At 44.2% G+C, this 13,837-nt stretch overlaps 1 protein-coding gene across 3 annotated transcripts in view; it reads left to right on the top strand.

Moving 5' to 3' along the window:
- SEC31B (SEC31 homolog B, COPII coat complex component) overlaps positions 1–13,837 on the top strand; it is a 144,249-nt gene that overhangs the window by 119,946 nt on the left and 10,466 nt on the right. For 2 of the 3 annotated variants that reach the window (XM_069753298.1, XM_069753299.1), the window contains exons 23-24: positions 3,459–3,602; positions 10,142–10,258. In XM_069753298.1, coding sequence (XP_069609399.1) covers positions 3,459–3,602; positions 10,142–10,258 — 261 coding nt within the window. The remainder of the gene's footprint in view (positions 1–3,458; positions 3,603–10,141; positions 10,259–13,837) is intronic. The other variant, XM_069753300.1, reaches the window with a different exon arrangement.

Genomic DNA, 13,837 nt, shown 5'->3' on the forward strand with positions numbered 1-13,837 from the left:
ATATATATATATATATATATATATAATATATATGTCTTCCTATACACTGCACAAAAAAATAAAGGGAGCACTTAAACAACAGAATATGACTCCAAGTAAATCAAACTTCTGTGAAATCAAACTGTCCACTTAGGAAGCAACACTGTTTGACAATCAATTTCACATGCTGTTGTGCAAATGGAATAGACAACAGATGGAAATGATTGGCAATTATCAAGACACAATAAAGGAGAGACCCGTAGAAGCGCTTGGATCAGCGCAAAACGGCCGTCGTCGTTCACCTGCTCACCTCCCGTCCATCTGCACTCCCTCGGACCGCAAGGCTGTATTTTTTCATGTTTTGAATAAAGAATTGGACCACAGATGGGTGAGTGCTGCCGCATTTTCTGTTCTTATCTACAATAAAGGAGTGGTTCTGCAGGTGGGGACCACAGACCACATCTCAGTACAAATGCTTTCTGGCTGATGTTTTGGTCACTTTTGAATGTTGGTTGTACTTTCACACTCATGGTAGCATGAGACGAGCTCTCCAACCCACACAAGTGGCTCAGGTAGTGCAGCTCATCCAGGATGGCACATCAATGCGAGCTGTGGAAAGAAGGTTTGCTGTGTCTGTCAGCATAGTCTCCAGAGTCTGGAAGTTCTACCAGGAGACAGGCCAGTACACCAGAAGACGTGGAGGGGGCCTTAGGAGGGCAACAACCCAGCAGCAGAACCGCTACCTCAGCCTTTGTGCAAGGAGGAACAGAAGGAGCACTGCCAGAGCCCCGCAAAATGACCTCCAGCAGGCCACAAATGTGCATGTGTCTGCACAAACTGTTAGAAACCGACTCCATGAGGATGGTCTGAGTGCCCGATGTCCACAGATGGGAATTGTGCTCACAGCCCAACACCATGCAGGACGCTTGGCATTTGCCACAGAACACCAGGATTGGCAATTCGACACTGGCGCCCTGTGCTCTTCACAGATGAAAGCAGGTTCTCACTGAGCACCTGTGACACACGTGACAGAGTCTGGAGACGCTGTGGAGAGCGATCTGCTGCCTGCAACATCCTTCAGCATGACCGGTTTGGCAGTGGGTCAGTAATGTTGTGGAGTGGCATTTCTTTGGAAGGCCGCACAGCACTCCATGTGCTCGCCAGAGGTAGCTTGACTGCCATTAGGTACTGAGATGAGATCCTCAGACCCCTTGTGAGACCAAATGCTGGTGCGGTTGGCCCCGGTGTACCTCCTAATGCAGGACAATGCCAGACCTCATGTGGCTGGAGTGTGTCAGCAGTTCCTGCAAGATGAAGGCATTGAGGCTAAGGACTGGCCCGCCCGTTCCCCAGACCTGAATCCGATTGAACACATCTGGGACACCATGTCTCACACATCCACCAACGTCACGTTGCACCACAGACTGTCCAGGAGTGGGTAGATACTTAAGTCCAGGTCTGGGAGGAGATCCTTCAGGAGACAATCCGCCGCCTCATCAGGAGCATGCCCAGGCATTGTAGGGAGGTCATACAGGCACGTGGAGGCCACACACACTACTGCGCATCATTTCCTTGTCTTGAGGCAATTCCACTGAAGTTGGATCAGCCTGTAACTTCATTTTCCACTTAGATTTTGAACATCATTCCAACTCCAGACCTCCGTGGGATATTAGTTGTGATTTACGTTGATAATTTTTAGGTTTTATTGTTCTCAACACATTCCACTATGTAATGAATAAAGATTTACAACTGGAATATTTCATTCAGTGATATTGAGGATGTGGGATTTTTTAGTGTTCTCTTTATTTTTTTGAGCAGTGTGTATGTATGTGTGTGTATGTATGTATATATATATATATATATATATATATATATATATGTATATATATGTATATATATATATGTATATTTACACACACACACACGCATGCAGCCGGCCTAAACTTACAGTTTGTACTGAGTGAACCGGTTCGGGCAACATGAATGTGCTGATGATTTCCCTTTATGGGAAGCTTGTCAGCCCCAAAACTCAAATTAAACCACTTATATAGTCATACAGGGAACTTGGCTCCTAAAAACCTCAGTCCTTTAGTACAGATTAAGTACATTAAAGATGTATTATTACATCTGTAAATGAGGGGTCCTCGCTGCACCTTTGTTTGATATGGCCGAGGGCTCAGGGCACCGTTCCACCCCCTCAATCAAAGCTGCAGATTTTTTGTGTTACTGTTATATTACAGGGTGATCTGGTTTTGGGTGTTGTAAGAAAATATGGTGTCACATATATTAATTACACACTTCTCTCCTACAATCATTTATTGGTAGTAATTATCCGTTGGCAGTATAAGGTTAGATGTTCAACTTAAAGGATAGGCTTTCCTTATTATGGCAGAAAAAATATATCAAAAAATGACATTCATGTTTAGCCATCACAGCATAATGGAGGTTCTAATAAGATCCTAGAGGTGATATGCAGTTTTTGAGTTACTAAGTAGCCCACATAAGTGGTGCTACGGAGGGTATATAGTGTCTTTCCAGTATGGTGTTCATGTCCCTGTGCCTCGTACCTCCAGCTCTTGGCTGTCTCTAGAAGTTCCGGCTGGGAATCCGCTGCAGGCTGCTGTGCTCTCTACAACAGGATTAGCTTCTCGTTAAAATCATCTCCTTTTGATGTGGCCTTATTGGAGAGAATCTTCCTTGACTATGTGGCTTAGCCAGACCAGAATAATACTCTCACCTCTCAATCTCACATGCCAGAAGACTTGTATTTATGGGTTTAAATCCTCCCACAGCATCCAGAAAGCTGGCATTTATAAGGCAATTTACTAGTCCTGATTAGATTCACTCCGGCTCAGCCGCCTGTTAAACCGCTGCGTGAGTCATGTATTCTTGCCTCGGAGGCGACTGAAGCCCTCGCCTCCAGGAGTGAGGCAACACCCCTATTACACCCGCTACAGGGAGCCGACTTATCTCAGTGCAAATGATGCCATAAATACGATTACCTGCTGCAAGTAAGATTATATCGAGTATAACCGTGATTTTGTAACCAATACCTTGCAATCAGATGCTTGAATATCTAATTTTATGAAAATGCATCTTCAGAGTGTAGACTTGTTCTATAGACTGCTGAAAGCAAGGTTTCTAGGGATGCCAGCATTTCTTTACAGTTATCTCACCTGAGAATTTACCAGATGACCAAACTCCTTTTTATGGTTGACTTTTCAATAAAATTGTGTAATGGTGTTTAGGTATAATTTTTTGCATTAAAAAAAAAAAGCCATTCCGTTCCTCTAATTCGGAATGTTTTTTGCAGCAAGTGCTTAGATTTCTGTAAGCTACGTTCACACGGCTGAGACAGTCACAGGATTTCTGCAAAAAATCATATCTTTTGCATAATGAATTTGAGGTATTGTACAAATGATTACAAAATGTTTTGCAGAGACAGTGTGTTCTAACCCCTTTAATAACTGCTATTTCAGCCAAACCCTACGATCCCTCCAGCTCCCATTACAACTCCGGTGATGAAGCTGCCTTCTGAGCCAGAAATCCTCCAGCCGTATCCCAGCAGCAATTTGGATCCTATTCAGACTCCCCCAGGAGCCCCCAAAGAAGTAAGCATGCAGGTATACAGAAATATTTAAGGGAATCTGTCAGTAGGATCAGCCCTCCTAAGTTGTCTATGAGGGCATGTGTGTCACAGGAAACTGAGTAACATGATACCATGATATATGCGATCTGATGTCTTATGGTACCGTCACACTAAACGACGCTGCAGCGATCCAGACAACGATCCGGATCGCTGCAGCGTCGCTGGAGAGCTGTCACACAGACCGCTCTCCAGCGACCAATGATGCCGGTAACCAGGGTAAACATCGCCGGGGACAGACAGCGGAAGGTAAGTATGAAGCGTTTGTTTTTTTTACTTTTAGGATGGTAACCAGGGTAAACATCGGGTTACTAAGCGCGGCCCTGCGCTTAGTAACCCGATGTTTACCTTGGTTACCAGCAAAGACATCGCTGAATCGGTGTCACACACGCCGATTCAGCGATGTCAGCGGGAGAGCCAGCGACCAAATAAAGTTCTGGCCTTCTAGCCCCGACCAACGACATCACAGCAGGATTCTGATCGCTGCTGCCTGTCAAACTGAACGATATCGCTAGCCAGGACGCTGCAACGTCACGGATCGCTAGCGATATCGTTTAGTGTGGAGGTACCTTTATTCCAGAGAAATACATGTGTTTGGCTACGTTCACATTAGCGTTTCCCGACGCAGCGTCGGGAAACGCAGCGGCGACGCACGCGTCATGCGCCCCTATGTTTAACATGGGGGACGCATGCGTTTTTCGCGTTGCGTTTTCCGACATGTGCGTCGTTTTTGACGCTAGCGTCGGACGCAAGAAAATGCAACAAGTTGCATTTTTCTTGCGTCCGATTTTCGTCAAAAAACGACGCACGCGTCGCAAAACGCAGCGTTTTTGCGTGCGTTTGCACGCGTTTTTGCGTGCGTCGTGCGTTGCGTCGCCGACGCAGCGGCGCGCAACGCTAATGTGAACGTAGCCTAACTCATATGTTAATGTGCTGTTACGATTCATGAGCAGGACACAGATCCGCATGAGAATCTGCTTCCAGGGCTTGTTTTTAATAAAAGGGGGTATTAACAGTGTTAGACATGTAACTAATGCAGAAATAAACTTTGTCTCCTTACAAACACATTTGCTGCAGCTCTCACAGCTCTGATGTATTGCAACATTGGCTGCCTGTGACATGAAAGTTGAAGCACTGGATGGATACCTGCAGATGTGTTTACTGCTATATTCTCACACAGTTCTGCACAGAGCAGCCACTACACACCACACTGGGGTTTAAGAGGTACTGTCTCTCCTAGTGCAGAATGACATGCCTGTGTAAGGAGACTTATAGGCCATGCAATTCTCCTCTGGGAAATTAAATATGCAAATTTTCTCTTCAGAGAGGAAGGGGATTTGAACTCTAGTGCCATCTATTGGATATGGAAAGCTTAAAAGTCATTGTCGACCCTTTAACGAGCCTTGCAGTTTGCTGTGTTTCAGAATGTTGCCTCTCCTCAGTACAAATCATGAGAACTGATTATCTGTATGTGAGGCCTCTGACTTGGTTCTAAGAGATGATGTCTCTCTTTGTGGAGAGTGACTGCCTAACATGCCACTGTAAGGAGACTTGTAGGCCTTGTAATTCTCCTCTGGCAAAGTAAATTTGAATATCACACTGGTAACATCCCCTTTAATTTAAAATCTGGTCTAGAGGCAGATTCTCAGGGATATCTATGTCTATCTATCTGATAGATTAACAGCTCATTTGCATGTAGTAAAAATGTGGATTTCTCTGGAATAAGACATCGAATCGCAGATATCAAGGAATCATTTTATTCAGCTTCCTATGACCTATATGCCTATATAGATGGCTTAGGAGGGTTAATCCTACTGAAAGAATCACTCTAAGAACAGCTCATTAAAAGGACAGTTTGCACTAAAATCTCAGTTTGCATTAAAGGTTATGTAAATTCTTGCATTAGTGATATTTTTTGGGACATTAAATTAGAACCTCCCAATGGATCTAAACATGATGCTCCCCAGCCCTCCACCCGATATCAGATGTCTGTGAATAGAAAGATCAGGCAGTTGACCTTGAACATATCCAATCCTTTTGGTGTCAGGGAAGAGAGGAGTTTGCCAGTGGTTTAGGCTACTTTCACACTAGCGTCGGTACGGGGCTGTCACGCTGCGTCGGCCCGACGTACTGACGCATACTGTGCAAGCCAGGGGCGGACACTGACAGCTTGGGGCCCCTGTGCAAGAAATGTGTCTGTGGGCCCCTCTCCAAAGCTACATTATATAAATATATATATATATAAATATATATATATATATATATATATATAGCCACACACACATACATGTATATATATTACATAGTCTCCTTTGTTATGTATATTGCCGTCCCTTATTATAGAGTGCCCTCTCTTGTCATGTACAGTACCGTCCCTTACATATTGGATTATATAGAGCCCTGATTTTTTATTACATACTGTCCTGTCTTGTTAGCTGTATAATGCAATTATGGCTGATGGAGCATGGGAATGCTTCTTTTCTAATCAAGGAGCTGATGGACTGGTCGTCTGGTCACTGGCTCCTCCATCAGCAGTCATTTTACATCTAACAAGAGAGGGGACTATGTAATAAAAGAGGGCGCTGTGAATAACAAAAATAACAAGAATACACTATGTAAGAGACAGCACTGTACATAACAGCAGAGGAAGCTATAAAATATGGGACGGCATCATAAAATAATAAGCGAGTACGCTATATACTAAGGGACTGTGCTATATACTTCCTCCACCTTCCCTGTTCCTAAATTCATTATAAATCCCCCTTCTTCCCATCCCAATCCCCCACACCCATCTTGTCCTCTTCCCCCGCATCCCATTATTGTCCTCTCCCCCACCCCAATCATTGCCCTTTTCACCAGCTCCATCATTGCCTTCCCCACCACTCCCATCATTGCCCTCTTCACCACCTCCATCATTGCTTTCTCCTCCACCACCCCCATTATTGTCCTTTCCACCACCACCATCATTGCCTTTTCCCCACAACTGGTGAAGTATATGCAGAAAGGACATTCTGTTAAAGGGACTCTGTCACCTGAATTTGGAGGGAACAATCTTCAGCCATAGAGGCGGGGTTATCGGGTGTTTGATTCACCCTTTCCTTACCCGCCGGCTGCATGCTGGCTGCAATATTGGATTGAAGTTCATTCTCTGTCCTCCATAGTACATGCCTGCGCAAGGCAAGATGTAGGTGCTTCCAACAGGAGTGGGGAGTAAGCCATTACCAGACACTGATGGTGGATTATCTCACAGGAGGAAGAGGATCAGTAGTTAACGTTCAAAGAGCCTGATCCTTTTCTCCACCTTTGGGGAGATTCGGGGGGGTTCGATTATACATTAATTGCTCTCTTAGACCTGCAAGAATGATCAAATTGTGTTGAGCTCTTTAATGTGCACAGAGGCCTTTAGTGTTAGTCGCATAGCTGGTCCATTGAGTCTCCATTGCCCAAGTTCCCAAATACACCAGGAGCTGCCATTGTTGGGGGTAGATAGACATGAGATAGATGGACAGATAGATATAGATAGACAGATGATAGATAATAGATATAGACAGATGATAGATAATAGCTAGTAGATAGATGATAGATAGATAATAGATAGATAATAGAGAGAAAGATGGATAGATAGATGATAGATAGAAGATAGATATGGGATAGATGGATAGATAGATAATAGATAGACACATACTGTAGATAATAGATATGAGATAGATAGGAGATACAGATAATAGATAGATGGATAGGTAATAGATAGATAGGAGACACATAGATAGGAGATAGATAGGAGATACGTAGATAATACATAGATAGATAATAGATAGTAGATAGATAGGAGATAGATAATAGATAGATTATAGATATGGGATGGATAGATACAGATAAAGAGATAGTAAAATCCCATATATTTTGCATCTTAAGGTACCGTCACATTAAGCGACGCTGCAGCGATATAGACAACGATGTCGATTGCTGCAGCGTCGCTGTTTGGTCGCTGGAGAGCTGTCACACAGACAGCTCTCCAGCGACCAACGATGCCGAAGTCCCCGAGTAACCAGGGTAAACATCGGGTTACTAAGCGCAGGGCCGCGCTTAGTAACCCGATGTTTACCCTGGTTACCATTGTAAATGTAAAAAAAAAAACACTACATACTTACATTCCCGGTGTCTGGTCAGGTCCCTCGCCTTCAGCTTCCCGCACTGACTGAGCGCCGGCCGTAAAGCAAAGCGGTGACGTCACCGCTGTGCTCTGCTTTACGGCCGGCGCTGACAGTCAGTGCAGGGAAGCTGAAGGCGAGGGACGTGACCAGACACCGGGAATGTAAGTATGTAGTGGGGTTTTTTTTACATTTACAATGGTAACCAGGGTAAACATCGGGTTACTAAGCGCGGCCCTGCGCTTAGTAACCCGATGTTTACCCTGGTTACCAGTGAAGACATCGCTGAATCGGCGTCACACACGCCGATTCAGCGGGTGATCCAGCGACGGAATAAAGTACTGGACTTTCCCCAGCGACCAACGATCGCTCAGCAGGGGCCTGATCGTTGGTCGCTGTCACGCATAACGATTTTGTTAACGATATCATTGCTACGTCACAAATACAACGATATCGTTAACGATATCGTTATGTGTGACGGTACCTTTAGGCTGGGTTCCCATTGCGTTAATGGGTTAACGCTAATGGACAGCGTTGCACGGCGAAAATGTCACAATTAACGCCGCGCAACAGGTCCGTTAGCGCACCCATTGACAGCAATGTTATTTCTGCCTGTAGCGCATCGCTAGCGCGTGCCATTTTCAGCGCGTGCCATTTTCGGCACGTGCTAGCGATGTGCCGTTTCTCTTGTGACGGACCTCGGACGCTGCTTGCAGCGTCCGAGGTCCGTCCCTCGCTACCGCAGATCGGGGATCTGCGCTAGCGGGGACGGCGAACGCGGACCAAAAAGAAACATTGCGTTAGCGCAATCCACAAGCGCTATGCGCTTAACGGATTGCCCTAAAGCAATGGGAACCTAGCCTTATTCTCTGGTTCCATTGCTGTCATAGGAGTGCAGCAGGTGGCAGAGGGGATGGTCTGCAGTGGACGACCCCCTGCACACAGCTCTCCTTGAGGACCTGCTGCCAGCCTCCTCCACAGCTGCTAGGTCTCCTAGAAGGAGCCTGGCCCTGCTGCATAGGACTGCTACAAAGCTTTGGCTGTAAAGTTTATCTGACAGCAATTTGTCCGTTCTTTGTTATTGCATGCTCAGTAAAGTGAATCCAGAGGGAGGAGCCCCCCTTTTCTCCTTACCTCCCCCCAGCACATTCTCCTGCTACTAATGTGACTTCACTGTCCTCCGATTCAGCACATGCAGAGCAAGAGCTTAGTCGGAGTTGAAGTGAAGTTGCAGATCTAGTCTGAACAGTCAGCAATCACGGGTGTTTAGTGTGCTGCAGAGTGAGGGGAAGAGGAGCTCACAGGGGGAAGAAGACTGCACACACACCTACCTCTCTGGGGATCACTGTCACTGGCAGCTTCCTCTCTCTGGCACAGCAACGCTGTGTGAGAGACAGGAAACGCGGGAAGGGAGCAGAAGGGATCGCTGCATCTCAGTCCGTTGCTATTTTCTTTTGCAGACAGCGGAGCTTACCTCACATGAGAGCAATCTGGCCAGGGGCCCCTTGGAGCCTGGGGGCCAGATTGCCCTCATTATTAGCCGTCCTGCTGGGGCCCCCCTCCACCTCTGGGCCCCTGTGCAGCCGCATCGGCTGAGCATGCGGTATGTCCGCCCCTGGTGCAAGCGCCGCACAACGGGGGCAGCGGATGCATTTTTCCAGCGCATCCGCTGCCCCATTGTGAGTTGCGTGGAGGTGGGGGCGGAGTTCCGGCCGGGCATGTGCGGTCAAAAATGGCAGACACAACGCAACAAAAAACGTTACACGTAACGTTTTTTGCTGCCGACGGTCCGCCACAACACGACCCAGCCGTCGCACGACGGTTGCGACATGTGTCAATGCGTCGCTAATGTTAGTCTATGGGGGAAAAAATGCATCCTGCAGACAACTTTGCAGGATGCGTTTTTTCCCCTAAACGACGTATTCAAAACGACGCTAGTGTGAAAGTAGCCTAACTCCCCGTCAGAACACACACACTCTGCCAACACGAATGTGTATGGGGTGTCAGAAGGAACAGCTGCTCAAGAACAGCTATTTAATGTGTATGGCCAGCTTTAAGGCTCGTGCACACAAGTACGTTCAGTATCTATACAACACTCATCTGAAATACATCTTCCATCCATGGGAACACGAATATCTCTGTATGACAAGTGTTTTTTTGTGAGCACATCTGATATTGTGGTCTAGATACACTTGAATACTGTATCTACTGTAATCTAGGTAGGTGTCCTGTAATAGAGGGCATCTGGTATGCAGTTATACTGAACATAATACTGTATTGAAGCCTGAAGATGCTTTATCTTTTTGTTTTTTGGTCCTACGTTTAATCAGAGCTAATACAAGCATGTACAATTTTATGTTCACAGTACCACCAGATGCCAGTTGAAAAAATAGAGAAAAAAGAGTTGCCTGCAGAACATCTACCACTACAGACAGCATTCAGTGGTCTAGTCCAACGCTGCTCCATAGTGGCATCTGACCCAGTATGTTCAATTGTTTGGCAAAACTAAGTGTGTGTATATGTAACCATGCATTTTTATCAATTGGCAAACTAAAGTGAAAGCTGAATCAAATTAATATTTGGTGATTCCACCTTCTGAAAGTGTAGTTAGAAGAACTGATGCTTTGATGGCAAATAGTTTTTGAATTAATCAGCAGGGAAGTTGTTCCAAACATCTTTCAAATCTAACCACAAATCTTCTATGCATGTAGGCTTGTGCAAATCCTTCTGTCATTTTATGTAATCCCATTCAGGCTCTTTTATAGTCAGATCCAGGCTCTGTGCGATCCACATCATTACTTCCAGGATGCAATGTTCTTTTTTTTACGCTTCAGATAGTTCATACATTGGCTGTATTTTTGTCGTCGATTCCTTGATGGTGTTGCATGATGGATAAGTATCTGCCTCTATTTCTTACCACTGCGGACACTAACAAATCAGTATTGTTGATGACCACAGATCGACCCTGCAAATCAAAATATGTCCATCAATGCCATCAGCTCCGATATGGCAGCAACTGGTGGGGCCAAGTTACACCCATGTAGTGTTTGAAAAAGTCTGGCCAGAAGAGGTCTTCACGGAAGAATTGTGGCCAAAATCCATATCTTTGACATGGGAAACAGTCATTCGACTCAGCTATACAAGAAAGCATAGGAATTGGTTGCAGAGAAATGGCAGCAAGTGCTCTGGACTCGTGAAGCACAATGCAAAATATTTGGCTTTAACAGTAGGCAGTTTGTTTGCTGAATGGCTGGAGAGCAGTACAATAATGGGTGACTGCAGGATCTGTGTAGCGTGGTGGAGGTTCCTTGCAAGTTTGGGCTGCATTTTCGCAAATGGAGTAGGGAATTTGATCAAGATTGTTGGCTGATTAATGTTGAGAAATTCAGGTCCTGGAAATTATATGCCCCACAGAGCCCCAATCCCAACATCATAGTCTGTCTGTGATTATTTTAACAGATCGAATGATCTGCACAAACCTACATCCACCGAAGATCTATGGTTAGTTCTCCAAGATGTTTGGAACAACTTCTCTACCAAGTTCCTTCAAAAACTGTGTGCGAGTTGTAGGGGTTCTACTCACACTTTTGCGTTTTGAGGTAGGCACAGGAAGCGGTTTCAGTAGAAATGTCCAGCTTGGTTTATTAAGACTTCAGGAACCGCTCAGGAAACCAAACAAAGTGGCACAAAGTGAGAACACAAAGCAAAAAGTCCATACAGTATTGCGAGTTTACCTGCTTGGATTAGTGTCCAGTTCTTGAGCCCTTAGCAAGGACCAACACACTGGAAGACTACACACCTCCAGTCAGACACTGAATGAGACAACTAGTCTCCATTTTATTTGCCATACGACGCCCCCAGCGTGGGGATATGTGAGCAGCCAGTCCCACCCATCTCTTTGACTGTTTGTAAACCCGGGCCTGATACGCCCTATTAACTCTCTCATCACTATATGTGCTGGATCCTGCTTTTCCATGTTTATATCACCTAAGTTACCAGTCTCGATGATGCATACCTTCCCTCAAGGCCCTTCTGGCGGTCATGTTACAAAGTGTATGTAAAAGAATTGATGATGTATTGAACCAAATAGTGATTTGATTTAGGTTTCTCTTGTTCATTCTTTGTACTTTACTAATTGATAAAAAATAAACTATTAACACTTTTATTTTTTAAATCTTTCTTACTTCGTAATATTTTTCCCACAACTGCCTAACCTTTTTGCACAGTACTATGAGTGTATATACAACTCTGGCAAAAATTAAGAGACCTCCAAATAAAAACCCTATCATGGGCAGCCCAATCTCCAGAAGTGAACTCCATTGAAAACCTCTGGAATGTAAGTAAGAGGATGATGGATAGTCATAAGCCATCAAACAAAGACCTGCTTACATTTCTGCGCTAGAAGCAGTGTGAAAGACTACCAAGCATGCCAAGACGCATGAAAGCTGTGAAAAAAAAATCATGGTTATTCCACAAAATATTGATTTCTGAACTCTTCCTGAGTTAAAACATTAGTATTGTTGTTTCTAAATGATTATGAACTTGTTTTCTTTGCATTATTTGAGGTCTGAAAGCACTGGGGGGTTTTATTTTGACCATTTTTCTTTGTCAGGAAAAAAAAAATGTATTGCTTGGAAATTAAGAGACATGTCAGAAGTTTATAGAATAAAAGAACAATTTACATTTTACTCAAAAATATACCTATAAAGAGAAAAATCAGACAAACTGAACATTTTGCAGTGGTCTCTTAATTTTTGGCAGAGCTGCATGTATGTGTGTAAATATATATGTATGTATTCATTTACCTTATTACTCTACATTCATCTCATACCAGGGTGATTTCCCCGAATTGACATGGTCATCTAGCCAGATGTATTATGAGATTAGTGACAGCTCTTCCTTGGTAATAAGAGCCGTGGATTGCAGCCGTGCTCTATTGGGCACAGACTGATTGTTGGGCAGTTGTAAAAGAATGTTTGTACTTAAAAAGAAATGTGAAATGGAATGAGTAGAAGAGCGGAGCCATTAGGCTGGTTGATCTACAGCGATGCCTGAGGGGAGGCCGTCTAGGTGAAGCAGCAGGAAGGATGAGGCTCAGCAGGGTGAATAATTCTTTCCCAGCATGGAAAATTGCTTGTATGAGATCCTAAATGGATGTGGAGACAAAGGATAGCAGTGAATACATATATTGAGTTGTTTCTCTATGGGCCTCTATGTATAGTATAAAGATTGAATATTTGATGCATCTGTGTCATGGAGGAGGTTGGGAAAACCATGAGTCTTAAGATTACATATCTTGTATTTGCCTCCATGATTTATATATTTTTTTACATTTTTATTGCATACTAGCTGAAGAGCCCGGCGTTGCCTGGGCATAGTAAATATCTGTGGTTAGTTATAGCACCTCACTTCTCTTATTTTCCCATCACGCCTCTCATTTTCCCAATCACATCTTTAATTTTTCCCCTCACATCTCCCATTTTCTCCCTCACACCTCTCATTTTCTCCCTCACTCCTCTCATTCCCGCCTAACACTTGTCTTTTCGACCTCACATCTGTCATTTTCCGATCACTACACTATTTTCCCTCACTCCTCTCATTTTGCACTCACACCTTTTCATTTTCACCTCACACCTCTCATTTTCACCTCAGTATATACATGTTTGTCATCTCCCTTATATATAGTATACACCTGTATGTCATCTCCTGTATATAGTATATACCTGTATGTCATCTCCCCTGTATATAGTATATACCTGCTGTGTGTCATCTCCCCTGTATATAGTATATACCTGTATGTCATCTCCTCCTATATATAGCATATACCTGTATGTCATCTCCTCCTATATATAGTATATACCTGTATGTCATCTCCTCCTATATATAGTATATACCTGTATGTCATCTCCTTCTATATATAGTATATACCTGTATGTCATCTCCTCCTGTATATAGTATATACCGGTGTGTCATCTCCCCTGTATATAGTATATATCTGTGTGTCATCTCCTCCTGTATATAGTATATACCTGTATGTCATCTTCTATATATAGCATATACC

Source organism: Ranitomeya imitator, chromosome 2 (genome assembly GCF_032444005.1).
Source record: "Ranitomeya imitator isolate aRanImi1 chromosome 2, aRanImi1.pri, whole genome shotgun sequence".
Lineage (NCBI taxonomy): Eukaryota > Metazoa > Chordata > Amphibia > Anura > Dendrobatidae > Ranitomeya > Ranitomeya imitator.